Source organism: Sinocyclocheilus anshuiensis, unplaced genomic scaffold (genome assembly GCF_001515605.1).
Source record: "Sinocyclocheilus anshuiensis isolate Anshui unplaced genomic scaffold, SAMN03320099.WGS_v1.1 scaffold306, whole genome shotgun sequence".
NCBI lineage: Eukaryota > Metazoa > Chordata > Actinopteri > Cypriniformes > Cyprinidae > Sinocyclocheilus > Sinocyclocheilus anshuiensis.
The window spans coordinates 2,425,571-2,446,470 of NW_015544175.1; the positions used below are offsets into that span (position 1 = coordinate 2,425,571).

General features: G+C 34.9%; 1 protein-coding gene and 1 pseudogene across 1 annotated transcript; both read right to left on the minus strand.

Annotated features, from left to right (window-relative positions):
- Positions 1–3,920: 3,920 nt before the first annotated feature.
- On the minus strand, positions 3,921–7,915 carry LOC107696092 (saccharopine dehydrogenase-like oxidoreductase; annotated as a pseudogene).
- Positions 7,916–9,728: 1,813 nt separating this feature from the next.
- LOC107696101 (consortin-like) lies at positions 9,729–20,157 on the minus strand. The gene is made up of 10 exons (XM_016496275.1): positions 19,998–20,157; positions 17,415–17,648; positions 16,281–16,390; positions 14,766–14,796; positions 13,967–14,053; positions 13,305–13,422; positions 12,633–12,654; positions 12,267–12,551; positions 10,577–10,700; positions 9,729–10,474 (listed from the first exon to the last, which is right to left on the minus strand). Exons 2-10 carry the CDS (start codon positions 17,644–17,646, stop codon positions 10,263–10,265), a joined length of 1,221 nt encoding a protein of 406 aa, XP_016351761.1. The 5' UTR covers positions 17,647–17,648; positions 19,998–20,157; the 3' UTR covers positions 9,729–10,262.
- Positions 20,158–20,900: the final 743 nt, after the last annotated feature.

Below are 20,900 nucleotides of genomic sequence, written 5' to 3' on the forward strand. Positions count from 1 at the left end.
CGCTCAGTCTGTCCTCCTGCTGTTTATGTCCCACTGAACCAACATGTTCTCTTGCTGTCACATTAAGTCAAAACGTCACGCCTTTGCTCCGTCTTCGAGCCACTCTCACTGAATTTCACATCCTCTCCTAATCTACCGCCTCAGCCCCCTCTTCTCATTCACCCTTTCAGTTTCATCCCCACCCTCCCTGTCTCGCTTTCTCTACACCTTCATCACCCCTCCCCCTCTCTCCTCCTCCCGTAGCTGTAAGTGATGCTGCATAGTGCTCTAGTTCTCTTCCACCGCCTGATGTCCTGCAACCACAAAACAAGCCCACTATTAAGTAGTCAGCAGAGTCCAAATCATACAGCAAATCCTGCACTTCCGCCCCAGAGCTAACAGCAACATATTAGCACAGCTTTACCGGATCTGTCCAGATCTTTAACACAATCCTGTGGCGAGCCGAGAAAGATCACACACAGTCCCAACCCTAAGAGATTACAAATGCAGCCGTTTCATGCAATCCGTTGGACTACCGTCCGTGCATATCTGGAGGGGCGGAGGAGGGAGGACTGAGATGCAGGGTGATGTTTGAGCAAAATGAACGCGCAAGAAGGGAGGGTGATTTACATAAGGCTTTGCAGTATACTCTGAGTACCAGGCGCTCTAAAACATGGCAAGAGAAACAATGTTCCTCTAGAGGACTAGAATGAGGGAGGAGAGGGGGAGGGAGAGAAAGAGAAGGACAGAGTACAAAGACTGATAAGGGTTTTATGTACAATGTGCCGGAGAGAGAAGCCTCTGGACTGGACTGCAGGCTTGGTGGAGAAGAGGAATGGGAATGGCATTTGAAAGATAAAAATGTGTTAAAGAGCACACAAATGTGCTGGAAACTGTGGCTGAGGATGTGACGGGAATACTGGAATATAAATGCAGACAAAACAGAGAAAGAAGAAAACAACAAAGGAGTCTCAAATCTACAAACACCACCGGGTCTTTCCCATTATGCAGTATATTTGTCCCCTTCTTATGTACATAAAAAGTGTGGGTTTAAAGTTAAACATTCAAAACTGGTAATTTATTTAGAAATATTTTAGTGGTATAGTCTCTTTTTTTCTAATCTAAATGCTTCAAGAAAACCATGTTTTCTTGGTAATATTGTTATAATTGGTGAACAATCTATATATTTCTTCCTCCATCCTCAAAGTCATTTGATAATTAAAAGAAGTGTGCTTAACTGTACTTAATATACACTTGTAGTATTTTTTTTTAACTGTAATAATATTAATGAAATAAAAGGGCACTTTCATGACTGTTTCTTAACACATTTATATACACTTTTAAAAAGTGCACTTTGTAATCATGCCAAATTATAAGTCTTACTTTAAAGTGCATTTTAAATTGTTTTAATAATATTTTGTCGTGTTTTAAAGAAGTACTTATTTTGATGTGATGAATAAAATACTAAAGCTTGTAAAGTACTTCATTATAATTTTAACTGCAGTGTTATTCGATATTACATTTTAAGTTAATATATTTTACATTTAATCGTTACATGTGTAATTTGCAAATATATTTAAAGGGAGAGATCACCCAAAAATGAAAATTCTGTCATCATTTACTCACACTCAAGTTGTTCCAAGTGTGAGTAAACTCTTTTTAATTATAAACTTTCATTTAAAAAATACTTCTTTAATATTAGAAGATATACTGTACGTTTTAATTTATAAAACGTAAACATTCAAAAGGTACTGCATATCTGGAATAACCCCTTTCTTTATAAGGTATATATACATATATACACACACACATATGTCTTTCTTTATAACATCCTACCCATTTCTCTTATATTCTACATGCCCTCAATGCATGTATGCAAAGTCTGTGTGTTTACAACACACTCTACTGTTGCCGCCCCTTTAGTCAAATGTGACAATACACATTAAAACAAGCTCTATCCCAGCATCTCTTTTTTTCCTGTGAGACTGTGCAAGCAGCTGAAGCTAAGTCATAGTAACTCACGCCTGCCAGGCCGCTTCAACCTTGGCCTGCATCTTTCACCTTGTTCTTCATCTTTCACCTTGTTCTTCATCCACCGCGTCCCCCAGCCACATCTCATCTTTTCCTTAAAAAGATATATTCATTGCCTTTTCTAATCTCCCCAAACAACATCTACCCCTCTCACATCCAATGACCTTTCCTGTCATCTCCACATAAATTAATCGGCAGATGTGGAAAAAGAAAAAGGGGACCCCTAGTGGCAGATTCCTGTCAAAAGCATGTTAGGACAGACATTAAAGCCAAATTCACAAATATTAAGATATCTCACTTTTTTTCTGCAAGTTTCCTTGCAAATATTTAATAAATATAGATTTGTTTTCAAAAGCAACAGAAAATTGCGTAAGGAAAATATTGTTAGTATTATTAGTATTAAATATTGTTAGTTCTAGCATAATTTTTCTAGCATCAGCACTGATTTGTTTGATATTTATTCATTTATTGCAATGACACTCAATTTTTTTGAAGTGTGACAATTGTCCAAAAGTGTTTTGAGGTCAGAGTACTTTAAGATCTGAAACCTTTAATGAATCACAAAGAAACAAGCCAACGACACTCCTTTTTGGCTACACAAGTCAATGCAACATTTCTTAATTTATAAAACAAAAGAGATCAACTAGGCTGAGTAAATCTGACAAGAGTACTCATGTCTACTGTCCGTTCTTCAGTGAGAACTGGATTCCGTGTTTGTTCAGATGGTCGATTAGGGTGGTTCTTGCAAATGCTGACCCTGGAGTGTACAAGCCACCCCAGCGAGGACCAATAAAAGGGCAATGGGTGAGACAAGACGTCACACATTCTACACAAATAACACTGAGTATTGACTGTATCACACCATCACATAAACAGATGCTCCTTCAAATATGACACACAGAGGTTGATTTTTATTAAAACTTCAATTTAAACAACTCATCATTTCACATGTGGTGGAAATGACAGTGTTTTGTGAATGTTCAAGTTGACAAAAATGACTAAACTATCGTTCAAAAGTTTAATGGTTTTAAAAAATCTTTTTACGCTCACCAAGGCTGCATTTATTAGGTCAAAAACACAGTGAAAACAGTAATATTGTGAAATATTATTGTAATGTAAAATAACATTTTTCAATTTTAATATATGTTAAAATGTAAATCTGAATTTTCAGTGGCCATTACTCCAGTCTTCAGGGTCGCATGAAATCACTCTAATATGCTGATTTGTTGCTCAAGAACCATTTCTTATTATTTTCATTGTTTAAAAACAAAAAAACAGATTCATATTTCTGTGGAAACCATGACACATTTTTTTCAGGATTCTTTGATGAATGGATAGTTCAAAAGAACAGCATTCATTTGAAATAGAATTCCTTGGTAATTTTATAAATGTCTTTACTGTCACTTGATCAATTTAATGCATCCTTTCTGAATAAAACTTATTAAACTGTTATTTCAGTGCTGACTGTGGCATTTGGCTTGTCCTGACCGGTTGTGTAGACCTCCCCCATAAACCTCAGGCAGAAAGAGGTCCATTCATCTGGAGGAATAAGACAACAATGACAGAAAGGCTTTCTTGTTGGTCCGGTCTTGGAGAACAAACCAAACGAGAAAAATTCTGGAAACTAATCAAGAAAAAAACACATTTTAACTGATATTTGTGAGTTTATATAAGTTCTGTGGTATGAATGAAAGTTTTATCCATTAGATTTTCTTGTAGCAGTTCAACAGTAATCCAATGATTTTTAAAATGGTACTGGACCTGTGTAAGCAATCCCCTGTCCACCCTAAATTTAACCATGAACCAGAAGACCACTCCGGCAAAGAGGGTCTTCAGCACAGAAAAGAGACCACCAATACCTACATATGCCATGTACTTAACCTGAGGACAAGAGCATAGAGGAAACCAGTTCAAAACTGCAAAACAACAACAAAAACGAAGTGAGTGAGACATTGAACTGCACACATTTGTGACTGTTAAATTATTAACACACGCTTTTGTGATCAATCAAAAATGACCATATACTGACACACCCTGTTGACCTTCATGACATCACCCTGTACACTGTGGTCATCGCTATGGAGATGAAAGAGCAGGACGATGAATCACAAAGACTGTGAATCATCCCCTGCTCTTTCCATGAAGGCTTTCAGAGCACTATCACAGTAATCATGCTCGCACAAGAGAGATCGAAAAGAAATGTAATTAAAACTGCTAAGAGGCATAATGGTGTTTGGAAAGCAAGGGAAGAAGCTGTCAAAGACTGCCTTTTTTTTAAGAGGAAGCAGAAAGGTAGTCATGAACCCATTAGATCTACATTGAAATAACAGTTTAAGAAAACTGAATACTGGGTTTTTTATTAATATTTATAGACAAATTTACAATATTTTATTTTTGATATTTTATACATAAAATTTGAGATTTTCACTATAAACCAAAAGTAAACTGAAAAAATTGATTATATGTATATAACAAAATATAACATAAAATAAAATGTCCACCACAGACGGATCTGAACCCATGACGGGAACAGCATACTGCTCGATCTCCTTACTGAAGAATAGAGCTCCCCTGGGGTACGCCAAAATAGCAAGCAAATTAACACGAGTACAGATTTCCATCCTGAGAACTATTCTCCTTCACTCCTTTGGGAGTCGGCTGCTAAATTAAGCTTACGAATCATGATCAAGATAGTATTAATAGAATGAAATGCTGAGATTTTTTTATTTTATAAATACTTAAAATCACCTCTTTTTAATTCTAGTGCCGACAACTGGCAGAGGTTTATGCCCAAACTTCTTCCTTTGTCTTCTGAGACTGGCACTGTCAGCAAAGCCATGGCCGACTGCCACATTGCATCATGGCCACATCCTCCCTGATGAAGAAGACAAGACAGCTGAAAAAAGGCCAAGACATCAACTACTTTACTGAGGACATCCAATGGGCCTGATGCAAACAATCTGCTATAGCTCTCTTCATATCCGATTAAAACAGCAAGAAATACAATAACAATTTGATAGAGTGCTTATGAAATACTACATAATATGGACCATAATTTTCTTAATATTCACTTCATGCTGTCTCTGTCTGCTCCTCTTACACTGGAATTTATATGAAGTCTTAATGTAAATGTATAAAGTGTTTCAGAATTATTTTTGTCACTTTTGCAATCAAGTTTCTCATTAACATGAGATCCCACAAATTCCTAGTTGGTCCATCGGGATATGAGAGTTCTTTGCATTATTCTTGAGCAGCTTGCAACTGTGGATTCCCAAAGCTCTGCTTTAAACCTAGATCAAACCAAACTTTGCGAGCTCATATTCAATAAGTCAGTCAAATTCCAGTGGACCCTTAATATAGATATGCAAACATGATGAGTTGTTGCTCACCTCAGGTCCCGTGTTGATGGTTAAAAAGCTCTCCACAGCAGTGAGTGTTCCTGTGAAAGCCAGGCAGAGGAGTTGTCAGGCATCTGCTGCTCTGCAGGCACGTTTGCCCACAGCAGCGCTTCAAAGGAGAATAACAGACACTCACATCCTGTAAATACTGAGCGCCTTTGCCTTTGTCACTGATACTTCCCACTAATTGGAATGAGATTAAAGAAACCGACAGCACAAGGGCTGTGTGAAGCAAAGGTAAAAGGGCACACACAGGGCAAATATCACAGTAACGTATGTATGTTTTACCATTAGAACACTGATGCAAAGCACACCTCTAAACCAGTTAAGGTTTTTTTCTCTAATGGAGTTTCCCTGTACTGTAGATCAGAAGTAGTCACATTAAGTCATATATATATAAAATTACTAATAATAAATGATTATGATGTAATTTTTTAAACAATCAATTATTTTAAATTATTTTAATAATAATAAAACATCTTTACAGACATGCAACCCACCTTTGAAATGATGCCCATATCTGCTGGTATTGAATCAAACCCACAGCTTCCAATGATACACCATTCTCCTGAGCTTTACTGTGGTAGCTCAAAAACAAAAAAAAACAAACAAAAAAAAAAATCAAGAATCAAAAAGATCTGTGTTACTATTTAAAATTTTTGGGTCAGGCTTTTTAAGAAACTTATATTTTTATTTAGCAAGGATGCATTAAATTGACATAAAAATTCATTTCAAATATTACAAAAGATTTATTTTTCAAAGAAATGCTTTTAAAGCATTAACGAATCCTGAAAAAAATGTATCAGGATTTCCACAAAAATATTAAGTAGCACACAACTGATAGTAATAAGAAATGTTTCTTGAGCACCAAATCAGCATGTTAGAATGATTTCTGAAGGATCATTTGACACTTAAAACTGGAGTAATGACTGCTGAAAATTCCGCTTTGCCACCACAGGAATAAATTACATTTAAAACATATTAAAATAGAATTTTAAATTGTAAACATATTTCACAATATTACTGTTTTTACTGTATTTCTGACCAAATAAATGCAGCCTTGGTGAGCATAAGAGACTTCTTTCAAACACTTTATAAAAAAATCTTACAGACACCAAACCTTTGAATGGAATCTCTTTAAAAAGTAGATTATAGAGCAAGAAAACTGTGTTGAAAGAATATCATTAACTACCTATGGTTCTCCACAGATATCAATGCAGTGGGCCACATTCTCTATGCAGGCTTTCATCACGGTCTCTCCATAGAATCTGTACTGTTGAGAGAAGACAACTATGCACCATGGCATTTCACAGTCAACAGTTCTCTCAGAATAACACAACTCCATTTATCATTTTTTGTCATAGAGCTATCATTGTCTTACACTCTTTGTGGACTTACTGGTCCCACGCAGTTGAGCACAATGACGCCTTGTTTGCACATGATGGCCAATGACTCTGTCTCGGTTACATCTGTTACAATAACCTCCACACACTTCAGCTCTGGTTTACCTGCAGACAAATGATGGAATGTCAGAGACAGATGGATCTCTCTTCTCTAACAGCTCAAATGCTGCAAATTATTACATTTTATGTAATGCATAGATAGATAGATAGATAGATAGATAGCTTTAAAATCCTTGATTATCAGTACAGCCTATTCCAGATGATGATGGGATTGTCCAAACATTATGCCTTTAATCAACAATATTCTCAAACCCTGTAATCCCATTTGATAATCTCAACAGACAAAATCTGCTGAAGCTCAACTAATACTATGAGCTCACTGCCTCATGTCTAGCCATGACAGTATGGCAATTCAATCTAGGCCTATACCTAATACAAACTATCATCCATAACATATGTGCATTGTAATTATATAATTTAAAATATATATAATTTACACTATAGAAAAACATATGTGGTATTTTAGGGTACCATGATACATTTTATTACTATGTTACTACAAAGTCACACGTATGTCTAGCAATACACATGTACAACGTATAGGCTAGGCTATGTAAAAAAAAAAAAAAAAGGGTTTTGTGGCGCTGCTTGTAAATATTTACTATTCGGTTACTATTATTTTTTCTGTTCTATTTCAGTTGTAATTCATTATTTATATTATTTGTGGCATGGGAACTTCAATGTTAAATACAATAACGCTGAAAACTGAAAAGTGCAAATGCACACGTCACGTACAGAGCGTCAGCTGCCTGAATGAGTGCTGTTTGCAATCGGTCGCGGTTTCGTCCGGCTACAGCCCATTGTAACGTCCCTCCGGGCAGCACGTCCGCGCAACCTCCTCCACTACAAACTGAGCGGTGAAGCCAGTCGCTCCGAACACTATTGGCTAGGCTGGCTATCGTATACACGTTAGTTCTCCTCTCAGTTTGCTTAGCAATCAGCAAAAAAGTGCATATAGTACACCCCATAATGTGTCTGTGATCTGCGCGCGAGGCAAACACAGACGAGGTCAGAGCGGGCTCCTCTGCTGTCACTGTACAGCATCAGTGCAAAATACAGGCGTTTAGTGGATACATTTGTGTTTCTGATGAGTGTAGCTAAACCATAAATTCCACTGTGGGTGCAAATTCCAGAAACTGTCACACAATGAAGTAGAGAGACATCTCGTGCTGGAAAGTTGATATTACCACAACAGTTACACAGAGGAGGGTGCAAGTATATTTTGTGACCATTAACATGTGAAAGCAAATATATGTATATACATAGCAATAAATTACATTTGAATGTCAGTTGATAAATTGTAAGATTGCAGCCTGTTAGTGACTGAATTAACACCGATTTGAAGAAATCATAGTCAGACCACTTCTGAAAATGCTTCTATTTATCAATTTACAACAATTTAAAACAATTTTCTATTTATGAATACATTTTTATTACAAATTATTATATTTCAGACCTTTGGCCCCAACTGTTAATTATTTTTTTTTTTTGATAATTCACATATTGTAAAATTAAATTAAGCAATATGAATGAATTATTTCAATACATAGCCTACTTTGCATTAGTCGCATTTCAAATTCAAGCATATTGTTCATTTGGCAAGGCTATAATGATCATGAAAATGCCTCTTAATCAGGCCTGTGTCACTATAATATTGTTTTGCTCTGTGCATCTTAAAGTTTCAGTTGTTAGAGAATTTGCTATTGGATTCTGAAATGAAATTAGCTGAGTCAGTCTGTGGGTGTGTGTGGGTTTCCAAAGAGAAATGCTCCTACTTCACCATGGGTTTTATTATGTGTGCCGATTCCATTTACTGCTGCGTCATCTTCTCTTCCATTCAGAGGACCAATCCAAAACTATTATTGACAGAGCTACAGCATAAACCATAAACCACTTTCAATATATAAAAAACACATTTCCAGCCATAATTCAGAGATCATGTATACTATTTGGGAAAGAAAAACAGAAACACATATAACGAAACAGGGTTCTGGTTCTGAGCATATTAAAATATTTAAAATTAAAATATTCCCCCTATTATTCATAACATAAAAACTCACACTCACTTTGATTGCTGAAAAAAAACTGATTCATTGCTGTCTTTTATACTGTACAATTATAACATTTTCATATCTGCTGTCCATAAAAGAAGTGCTGGAGCAACACTGATCTGACATAATCAAGTCAGAACGATCAATCATCATTATTCTACTATTCAGCCTTTTAATGTGCTATGTCAGTTATAAAACCATTTGGTAAGTTAATATCCCATAGTTAAAGCAATAATGCACCCAAAAATGAAAACTTACTGAAAATTGACTATCTAGCATCAGAATAGATTTGGAGAAATGTAGCATTACATCATTTGCTCACCAGTGGATCCTCTGCAGTGAATGATCATCTCCAGTCCATCAGTTAATGTCTTGCGAAGTGAAAAGCTGCGTGTTTGTAAAAAACTAATTCATCAAGACGTTTTTAACTTCAAACAGTTGCTTAAAATTTGAGTCCTCTATCCATAAAATTGCTTTCTTGGTTAATATGTGTTGTTTAAAATTGAAACTCCTGAAAGAAGGATTTGTTTCTTATAACAAATCCATCATTTGTTTTAAGAAACAAATGATGGATTTGTTATCATTTCACTTTACAGCTTTTCATTTCACAAGATGTTAATTGATGGATTGGAGTCGTGTGAATTACTTATGAATTACTGTGATGTTTTTTTTTTTACCAGCTGTTCAGACTCTTATTTTGCCAGCTCCCATTCACTGCAGAGGATCCATCTGTAAGCAAGTGAAGTAATGCTACATTTCTCCAAATCTATTCTGATGAAGAAACAAACACATCTACATCTCGGATGGCCTGAAGGATAGTAAATTATCAGCCAATTTTCATTTTTGAGTGAACTATTCCTTTAACATCCACCAATTTATGCTTATTTTTGTTCATACTGTATGAATTTCAGTGATTATAGCGCCAATGAAAAGTTCCAAGTCAAAATAAAAACATAAATACAAAGATAATCGTGGCATGTAGTGTCTTGGAGTACTAAAGTGTACAAAAAACTAAATTACTGGCTCCAAAGGCAGTTATTTAAATGTTACAGTTACTGATTTGAAGAATGGCAGTGGTAAATTAAGACTATCTGTAATAAGTTGTATATTAGGATTATCTGTAATATTCGGTTTTTGTACCAATATTAAATATTTTATACAAATTAATTTATGCATTAGGAAGCCCTGTGTAATTTGTATAGACTCACTAAAGCAGTATTTATTAAGGCCAGTCTGGTAATGTGCATTAGTGCATATTATCTCAAGAGAAATACTGTTGTTTATCATCGGAAATGATAATATAAAGAAAGAGTTCCACTTAAGTTAGCATTAAATAGCTGCTATGATCCATCAGAAGAGAGCCACTGTGCGAGAGCGTCCACTCCTCGTTGTAAAGGTCCAAAGTAAAAGTCCACGTTTTGCAAGAAGTCGACGCACACATTTGAGTACGCCTCTCCAACAAGACAATAAAGAGCAGTCCCACCCATGCTAATCACCACGGTAACCAGACACAAGATGAGAAGGATGAGGCAAGAGTTTCTGGCCGACTCATCTGTATGCATGAGAAAGATGAGCTTTGATCAGTCTCACATTAATTCAGAACAGAAATGCGAATACTTAAAGGCCCTGTGTGAATATTTGTTTACAATCATACCTTGATCGAAAGCATCGTCTGGCTCTCTAAAGCGAACTCTGCGTATGGTTGAGTCTTTTAGTGGCAAGGCATTCTCGTAGACTCTCTTCTTTAAAATGGAGACTAAGCCATTTGAGGGAAACCTCTACAGAAATATCAGAAATAAAGTTTGAAATTAATAAAATACAAAATTTGATGCATAAATTATTTTTAAGAAGCATGTATATGGCAAATGATGTAATAACAACCAATAACCACTAGGGGTCAGCATGTGCAATATCATAATGAACTGAATTGCATTATTGTGATCAGACTTTAAAGGGATACTTGGCAAAAAGAAGTACACTTTTAAAAAGAGTACTTCTTATGGAAATTATCGTAAAGAATATACTTAAGTGCGAACTAAATGGTATATTTCTAGATACATAACTGCATGTTATTTACAATTAAATGAAAATGTACTACTTAAAATTTATATTAAATGTATTTGAATTTAACAGTGCTTTTTTAACCCACTTAAGTGGTACTTAAGTACATCGTTATATGTAATTTCATAATTATTTCTACAATTATAACAAGTGTACTTACATAAAGCATGCCAAAAAAGTATTAAAACAGTGATCTAAAATCTAAAATTAATTTTACTAAGTGCACCTTTTAAAGGTGTACTTAAGTGTGTTAAGAAAGTGTTTATTTAATATATTTCTTTTTTTTTTTTTTAAATATACTTTTAAGATTTGAAGCACACTACAAGTGCAAATTCAATTCATTTCGGCACACTTCTTTTTCACAAGGGATAGTTCACCTAAAATAAATATTCTGTTATCATTTGCTTATTCAAAATCTACTTGTATGATCTACTTTCTTCTGTAGAACACAAAATAAAATATTTTGTTAAATGTATCCGTGTTTTTTTTTTTCATCCTCACAGAGGTGTTTTGTTTTGGACCCAGCTGACTTTCATTGTATTGACAAAAACAGCCGAAACGTTTTTTTTTAATATTTTCTTTTGTGTTCCACAGAAGAAAGTCAGTCATACAGATTTGGAATGCTTTTCTTTAAAGTCATTCATTATGTTTGTTTTTCTAATATGCCTCATAGTATATCATGATGTGAAAATGAGTTTTGTTGTTGTTGTTGTTGTTGTGGTGTGTCAAATCAGTCCAAGTCAAATCAGAGGCCAAAACAAAATAGATTCAAATCTGTATAAAATAATTGTTTAACAAACAAACAAATAATGTAATCATCATTCAGTTGTTGTGTTTGTTGATTGAAGAAGTCAGTAACTTTGACACAGTTCTGGAGAAGGTTTATGTAGTTGGAGTGTTATTTAAGACAACCACACCCAATAGCTTTGAGAAACCATACACTCCCTGAACGCTTCTTTATAAAATTCCTGCAGCTGGCTGCCATAACGCTGTGGATGACATCACACTATTTTGCTTTCATGAAACCCTGTGGCTAAGAAATGTGGCCTAAGAATTGGAAGAAAGTCCCATTAGACATTTTACAAAGTCATAAAAATTCAATTTGAGGACCAAGATTAATACATTGCATATTTAGGCCCTGAGGAATACAAATCGTTCAGTAAGCGAATGGTTTGGAAAGACTGCAGCAGACGGATGGTGTCTCAGCATGCTTATTTTTTCTAAGGGCAGATGGTAATATGTAAGAGATTAAAATTACTCCAACAGCGTCTTAACTCTTGTACCTGAATATGGTTGGCCAGCTCATCCACAGGAACCTGGCCATCAACGACTGTGTCATCCTGCAGCTCCTCATTCCAGCACTCATCCTCCTCAAGACCTTCCTCGTCCTCTTCCTCCTCCTCATTCAATTCACAGTCCTCTTCTGGCTCCTGTTCAGCTCCCAGCCATAAGCAGTCGTCTGCCCGGGTTTCTCTCTCGGTTGAGTTCACTGAAGCTTGTTCTGATTTTGATCTTCTGTGTTCTGACACAAGGGTTGGGCTGTTGTGTAGTCTTATGTCGTCCATGTTCTGCAATAACAGACTGCTTTAATCTGACTCACAGAAACATAAACTGCACTGGTGGATAATAAAACAATTGTAATGTTTTACCTTTTCCAAAAAGAGGTTAGGTCTGAAAGAGGAGAAGTAGAATTTGTCAAATTCATTTCAGTATTATAACTCTGCTGTTGTTAAATAATATACATAATGATTTATTATTTGCTACATTTATAATCTGTATGTAATATTTATATAATATGTACATCTAAATATTTAATTTATATATATTTTTTAAAGTCATGCTATAAAATGTAAAAAAAATAGATATATTATTTGAGATTATATATTATATATATATATGTATATATATATATATATATATAAGGCTCTTTTACAAAGTAAAAACAATATATATTTACTTTATATTTTTTTTATCAAATAAATGTAACCTTTGTGAGCATAAGAGACTACTTTCAAATACATAAAAAAATTACTTTTAAACTAACTTAAAAACTTTTAAATGGTAAAATTCTATATAACTGGTATGTATATATACCATATATACAAATGTGTGTGATTAGTAAAATATATTATTTATTTATTTTTTTAATAATGTAAAAAATATTATTTGTAAATATTTTACGTATAAATATATACGCACCTTTAAACATAACTTTTTACAAAGTAAAATGTTTTTTTTTTTTTTATAAATACAATAGGGAACAGGTCAATTATTATTATTCTCTGCTTGCTTGGAGAGTCCTCGTCTACACACAGTCTCACCTCTGGTGTGTACTGCAGATATGACTCAACAGTTCCATATGCTCTCTCTCTCTGTTAGTTCCATTAGAGTTTAAAGGAGAATTACTTTCGGTTTGGACGATGATTTTACTCTGGGACTCTGAAACCAAACATATGGATTTTGACTGTGTCTCATTTTCTGTCACACATATACAGTATGTACTCACAGAACATGTGAAAAGCAATATAAAAACATACATACTTAGACATAGTTCCTGATATTTCACGAAAAAAAAACTTTGTACCAAAAAAGCTACAGCTATGTGACATTCTTCAGGTTTCGTTTTTTCCACAGTCAGGTCTTGTTGACAGTTAAATTAGATAAGAGGGGAGAGTCTGACCTCTCTGTACTTCAGTGATATTGATGAAGTAACAGAGTCACATGTGGTCTGGGCAATGGAGTACAGTTGGGAAATGAGCAATTTCCTGAGATCAAACCATACCACTGCTGTTTATTTATGAAGGATGAAACTAGCAATTCAACTTACAACAGTATTGCCCTATTTACAACAGGAGTCTCATCCTTACAAGATAAAACAATGCTTTAGGAAATTCTCTCACATGCAAACAATGTGACCTCCCCTGGTTCAAGTTACTTCAGGAAATATTTTTTCATATCATACATAATCATCTGGCATCCTTACCCCATTCCTCTTGTATGGAGGCCAGATTAGACAGCAGTCTTTCATGATACAGCTTCTCTAGCTGGAGAAACTCCACTGCCCACTGATCTGAAAAGCTCAATGTTTAAAGAAACGAACACGTATATATATATATATATATATACTGTAATATATATACTGTATATACAGACATTTGTAATGTTACAAAATGCTGTTCTGAACTTTCTATACATCAAAGAATCCTGAAAAATGTTTCATGCTTTCCACAAAAAGTATTAAGCTCCAAAACATTTTCCAACATCGATAATACTAATTATAATAATAAATGTTTTTGAACACCAAATCAGCATATTAGAATGATTTCTGAAGGATCATGTGACACTGAAGACTAGAGTAATGACTACTGTAAATTACATTTTAAACTATATTAAAATAGAAAACAATTATTTAAAATTCTAATAATATTTCCACAATATTACTGTGTTTATTGTATTTATAGTGTAAGAGACTCAAAGCATGTTGTTTCAAAACATAAAAAAAAAATGAATTTAGCAAGACCATATGGTGACAATCATAAAATAAATCTTTCTTTCATCGTTTCAAATGACTTAAAAATCTATCAACATCCTTCCTTTTGTGCAACACCCTAAAAGTCAGCATGGAAAGACACACCCTAATGAGACTCTTTTGATTACGCTTGCCCTGGTCACTATGACAACAGCATCAACAGGGACCATTTAGTGATAGAAAGGAAAGTCAAAGAGGAAACAGACAGAAATCAGATGATTACAGTGGTGGATTTAATATGTAAAAAGGATACAGTCCTTTTCAAGGAAGTAGCCCTCCGCTATCTGTAATGGAAGGAAAATATGAGCAAGTAAAATATTACATCTCCTTACCACATTTATCTTCCAAAGACAACTCATCAAGTGTTCACCTGGTCGATCAAAGTCTATTTCCTGTTAGACCTGAATCTAGAGTCTTGATTTCATTAGTTGTAGTGAAGAGCATCTTTAAAAGGACAGTTAAACAGAATGAAACGATACTGCATGAACATGTGAACGGGTCTGACAGTGAGTGTGAACCAGAAAAGTCATGTGCAAAAAAGAACTGCTCTATCTTTGTGCATCCAGCGCATTCTCGTACATGGATCTTCTATGGTTAGTGTAATGCAGGAAAATAAATACTTTTCTCTTGTACTCTTGATTTTATCAAACAACAATAATCTCATTGAGGAGCAATTTGCTCCCCCTATTATAACTCTACAGGGAGATTAAAAAAACAACTCCAGTGAGCACATTTCAGTAGTTTGTCTTGTTAACAGATCTGATTTTAAATGTGCATGGTGTTTAGTCGATAAGTGTTGAAGCTTATTTACATACAGGATGCCTGGAGACGCTGACAAAATATAGAAAAACAAGAATAGATTATTTTTGTACTACTTATATCATGTTTTGGCTTAATTTATTTAGGCAGTTTAAAACAGAAGCTTGTTTCTGACATACGATAAAAAAAGTAAAGTTATTGCGACTTTCTATCTCACAGTTCTTTTTCTCTCACAATTTCAATAGCAAGATATGAGTTTATATCTCACAGTTCAGTTTTTTTCTCAGAATTCTCAGTTTATATTTTGCAATTCTGATTTTTTTTTCTCTGAATTCTGAGTTTACTCTTGCAGTTCTGTTTTTTGTTACTGCCATGGAATAAAATAAACAAATAAGGTATTTTGCCATTTTTTAAACTCACAATTTCTTCTTGCAACTGAGAGATTATCTAACAATTCTGACTTTTTTTCATAAAATTGCAAGTTAACATTATGTTGTACTGACTTTATATGTCACATTTCTAACTTTATATCTTGCAATTCTGACTTTATATCTCGAAATATTGTGAGAAAAAAGTCCAAATTGTGAAATCTAAACTTAATCTAAAAGAATTGCACGAGTTACCTATAAAAACTCCAAGTTACCTTCTTTATTGTTTTTTATTCCGTGGCTGAAACAGGCTTCCACAGAAAGAGCTTAAAAGACTAAGATTACTGCTTTTATTTCCTTAAAATATCCCAAACAAGAGTAATCTAGCTAACCTATGGAAATTTTTGTAATTTATTAGTCCACTGAGTACACACAGACATTTGTCAGGTTAACAGTATAGACTGCATCATCCTTCTTTTTTATTAATGATCCAGGTGTATCTGATGACGGATGCAGAGACAAAAATGCATATGCACACTTTTATTAAAAGACAACAAGGTCTTTTCATGCCAGTTTTTGTTTTGGTGATAAAACACTCTCTTTATGTGAGAGTAACCTTTTTAAACTCCCAGTGCACGCACCTGGTGTAAGGAATGAGGGAGGAGCATGTGATCATTGTGTTCAACGAGGGACTGCAGTGCAGCCAGAAGAGAAGGACTAGGCCCAGGTGGTGCAATCCCAGAGATACTGCCTGTACAGAGATCACACCAGGAGTGAATTCAGGAACACTACTTATAGCTTCAGTAAATCAGTCAATCCAGTGCTTCTTGAGCACATTTTTTAACAAGTTTATGGTTAATGATTCTATTCAATTACTTAATATCGCATGTGACTAGCCAGTACGTTAAAATGTAACCTTAAATAAACAGTCAGCCAAAATGACAATTCACAACACAAACCTGAAAGCTGAGATTTTTTTATGGAACACAAAATGATAATTTGAAAGAAATCTCAATCAGCTCTTTTCCATACACCAATAGCTCATAGTGCTTCCTCGCAAGCTCCATTAAAAACACCATAAAAGTGATCAATATAACTTGTGTGTTATTTAAAATATTTTTAAAGGAGTCTCTTATGCTCACCAAGGCTGTATTTATGAACAAAAATACAGTAAAAACAGTAATATTATTAAATATAATAATTTAAAATAACTTTTCTATTTTAATATATTTTAAAATGTAATTTATTAATGCTAAATTTTCAGCAGCCATTACTCCATTCTTCAGTCACTTTGTGCAACAACTTTGTAGTTTGTGCTGCTTAATTTTTGTGTGGAAGCAGTGATACATATTGTTTCAGGATTTGTTGATGAATAAAAAGTTCAAAAGAGCAGCATTTATTTGAAATAAAAATCTTTTATAACAAGGTAAAAGCTTTTACTGCTACTTTTGATTAATTTAATGCACTCTTGCTGAGTAAAAAAGTATTAATTAAAAAAAAGTAATAATCTTATTGATTACTTTTGCAAGTCATATGGACCACTTCTACATATATATACACACAGTATACAGTGTATATATACAGTGGGTACGGAAAGTATTCAGACCCCCTATACATGCATACATATATATATATCTACCTTTTGTGTTCCAAGAAAAATTGAAGTACTTCCATTCCAATTTTAGGATGAACTACAACTTAAGTATACATTTTATTCATCAAGAAAACAATATGGTTAATCACAGCACCAGAATACTGAAATATGAAATGCTTACCATGATCTACAGAGCAGCTATGGCTCTTGATGTTTGCTGGAGACCTCTCTTCTGGGTTCCTGTTCTTGGAGTTGTGTTTAACAGCTTCCAAGTCCATAACCTCTGCCTCCTGCAGTTTGTTCTGATTCTCATCAGAGGCTGTTAGGAAAGACGAAATGATGTCCTCTGCGGTCGGAGTTATTCTGCCCGTTTCCTTCCATCTTACAGACTTCCTCATCTCAGACTCCTCCATAACTGCAAGGCGATCACAAAGAAGATAGACGGTCATGAAAATGAATCTATATCTTCATCAGAATTCAAGAGGAAACATTTTAAAAGACTTGAAGTCAGTTTTTCAAATTCTTTACCCTGCTGTATTAGGTACATGCTGTTCATATTTGCCATCAGTGACAATGCAAAACATTTATCATAAAATGAATCTTTGAATCCAAAAGAATTCAGAGAGAAAACACAAGTAGGACAGGTTTGGTGTTGTTGGACGTTTTTTCAAGCAGATCTTAGGCCTTACTTGAGGAAAAATTTGTGAAGCTGTCAAACAGGATGTCCTAACAGCGAACCAATGCTCACTTCAGTTACTCCTGAAGCCGGCAGCAAGTGCAAACTGACAGGTGTTATCAAAAACAAGAGCCAGTTATAGCAGCAATGCATAATTCATGGGATAGGGGCTCTTGTCTTTCACTCTGTCCAGGCATTTCGAAGGATGAGCAGTGAAACCAGAGACAGAGAGATGGAAAAAGGGTGAAGTGTGGATGAGTGTCCTCATTGTAAATAAAGTGTCACTGCCAGTGTGGTAACAGAACAGGGTGTATGATGAGCTGGAAAAGGCTGAAAGAATAGTCGAGATGTTTCTTGACATGACCACAACTGGCCTGATCGTTGTCAAGATGAACCCTTATGAAAGCTGAACAGTGTGAACATATAACAACAGGCTGAGCAAATAATAAGATATGCCGAGACTGACACTGTACCTAATGCAGCAGGAGGGCAACAGTTTTGTTTGCACAAATTGTGCTGAAATATATAGTTTAAGTATTGAACTAATTATTTATTTAATATACTGTGCATACACACTTCCATTCATGGGATGTTTTTGAAAGAAGTCTCCGATACTCTCTGATTTATTTGATCAAAAATACTGTAAAAACAGTAATATTGTGAACTATTATTACAATTTAAAATAACCGTTTTAAATTTTAATACTTAAAAATGTAATTTATTCCTGTGATGGCAAAGCTGAATTCTCAGCAGGCATTACTCATGTCTTCAGTGTCACATGATCCTTCATAAAGCATTCTAATATGTAGATTTTAATCATTGTTGAAAATATTATTTTTGTGGAAAATGTGATATATTTTTAAAGGATTTTTTTTTTTATATCAAGTTCAGAAGAACAGCATTTTCTTGAAAAAAATAATTTTGTAACAATGTAGAAGTCTTTACTGTCACTTTAATGTAGTTGACAGCAATGTAACTTAATGAAGTTTACTTTTTACTAAAAAATGCTGGGGGGTTTTGTAATGGAAACATATTTCAGAATTGTTTATATTGTTCCAAGTACCTTGAGGTACCATGTAAAAATGGCATTTTCAAATGTCAATCATTTAATACCATTGTATATATTAAAAACTTTGTATTACAATAATTTTATACCATGGTACCACCACGGTCCTATGGTTGTGATGCTATTATCTAACAGGCTAATATGTGTGTGTGTGTGTGTGTGTGTGTACCTGTTTTTCTATTCTGGTGTGGTCTTAAACCTGAATACACACAGACTCATGGGGACTCATGTCACGATGGGGACGTAAATTGAGGTCCCCACGGGTAAACAAGCTAATAAATAACACAGAATTAAGTTTTTTGAAAATCTAAAAATGCAGAAAGTTTCCTGTAAGGGGTAGGTTTAGGTGTAGGGTTGGTGTAGGGCAATAGAATATACGGTCTGTAGGCTACAGTAGAAAAACCATTACGCCTATAGAGAGTCCCCACAAGGTGTGTGTGTGTTTTGAGTGAAAATCACAGTCACAGCTTATAATCACTTTTAGAGTGAACTATACTAACATCATTTGACAGGCAAAGTTATTAGTTTGTCCAGATGTCGAGACATGTCTATATTTAACAGCAGCCAGGTGTTCACATGCCTGAGGAAAATATTACATAAATAATATAGTAAATCAGAACCTTTATTGAAGAAAAGAGAAAAGAAAATTAATGTGTTCTCTGCCCCCTTGGTCAACTTTTAAACTTGTAGCTTATTGAACTTCCAATTATTCTACACAATTATGGATTGCTAAATGATTAAATGTAAATACAAACGGGTTAGAAACCCAACATCATAACGTGGATTGGTAAATTTGGTAGGCTACATTACATTACTTCTCCGATGGATCTAGTTTTGCATATTTAGTACCTTGCACACAAACAGTCCACACATGATTGAAAGATGGTGTAAAGGCAGCATGCTTTAGTGTCCCGTGCCCATTTCACAGCGTCCTGCCCTTTATCACTGTTTTATTTCCATCAGAACCAATTCAAAACGAAACACAGACACACGACTCATTGAAATATCCCTGTCGTACTTACGGTTAGTTTCTGTAAAGATGTTACAATAGTCCGCATCTGTAAACACGTGCACACGCAGCGTTCATATCTGTTCCCAGAGCTGCTCAAGCAGAGAGCCCAGACCCCTCTCTGTGAAACACAGACCGATCTGCAATCAGTTTCGATACCCTGCCTGTCTCTGCATCTGTGCGGCTGTTTACGATCCAAACAGGGGCGTTTCTTTTCAAGGTTTCGGTCTCGCTGGGCGTTTAGTGCCACCCATCGGTTCATATGGGGCACTGACATTTGCAAATGTGTTTGGGAGAGAGAAAAACTGACATCAAATTGGCGCCTGTTCATTTTAAAACACATTCAGGTGTCTCAATTATCAATTTCTATTTACCCACAGAATTTATGAGAAATATAACTGCATAAATTACACCTTAATGCAATTTTATATGTAGTCTTGTCAGGTGCACACTAGTGTGTTTTTATAAACTAAATTGATGACTGAGCAGTCTTCACCAACTTCACAAAAGCAAACAATATATAATAATGTCATAATAAGCAGTGTGAACTCCTCAGACTATCTCCTTCAGTTATTATGAATTACACATCATCAACAACAACAGGAAAAAGTTGGTATACAGAAAAAGACTGTTTGTGTTCTGTTTCAGTAATCCATCAGCAGCATCATAGCCTATCCAAAGCTATTCAAAACTTTTTCAGAACTCTTTCCCCAAAATATAAATAAACTGGGCTGACATGACAGCTGTGAGGACAAACATGAAATTGGAGCAGAAAGTAAACGCAACCCATGAAACATGGAGTCATTACGGTGGGCTGCTGCAGTCTGTACTGTCTCTGACTTTATAATAGGGTAGTTTTTATCCTATTGTACCATCTGTGAACTCTGCATTTCATCTCAGCCGGGTAATAGGCCTA

Coding starts and splice junctions, on each gene's coding strand:
- LOC107696101 (XM_016496275.1), bottom strand. CDS start 17,646: ATGGAGGAGTCTGAGATGAGGAAGTCTGTAAGATGGAAGGAAACGGGC. Junction 14,054..14,765: donor CTACTTCCTTGAAAAGGACT/GTATCCTTTTTA, acceptor TGAGCTTTTCAG/ATCAGTGGGCAGTGGAGTTT. Junction 13,423..13,966: donor CTCCATACAAGAGGAATGGG/GTAAGGATGCCA, acceptor GTTTGGTTTCAG/AGTCCCAGAGTAAAATCATC.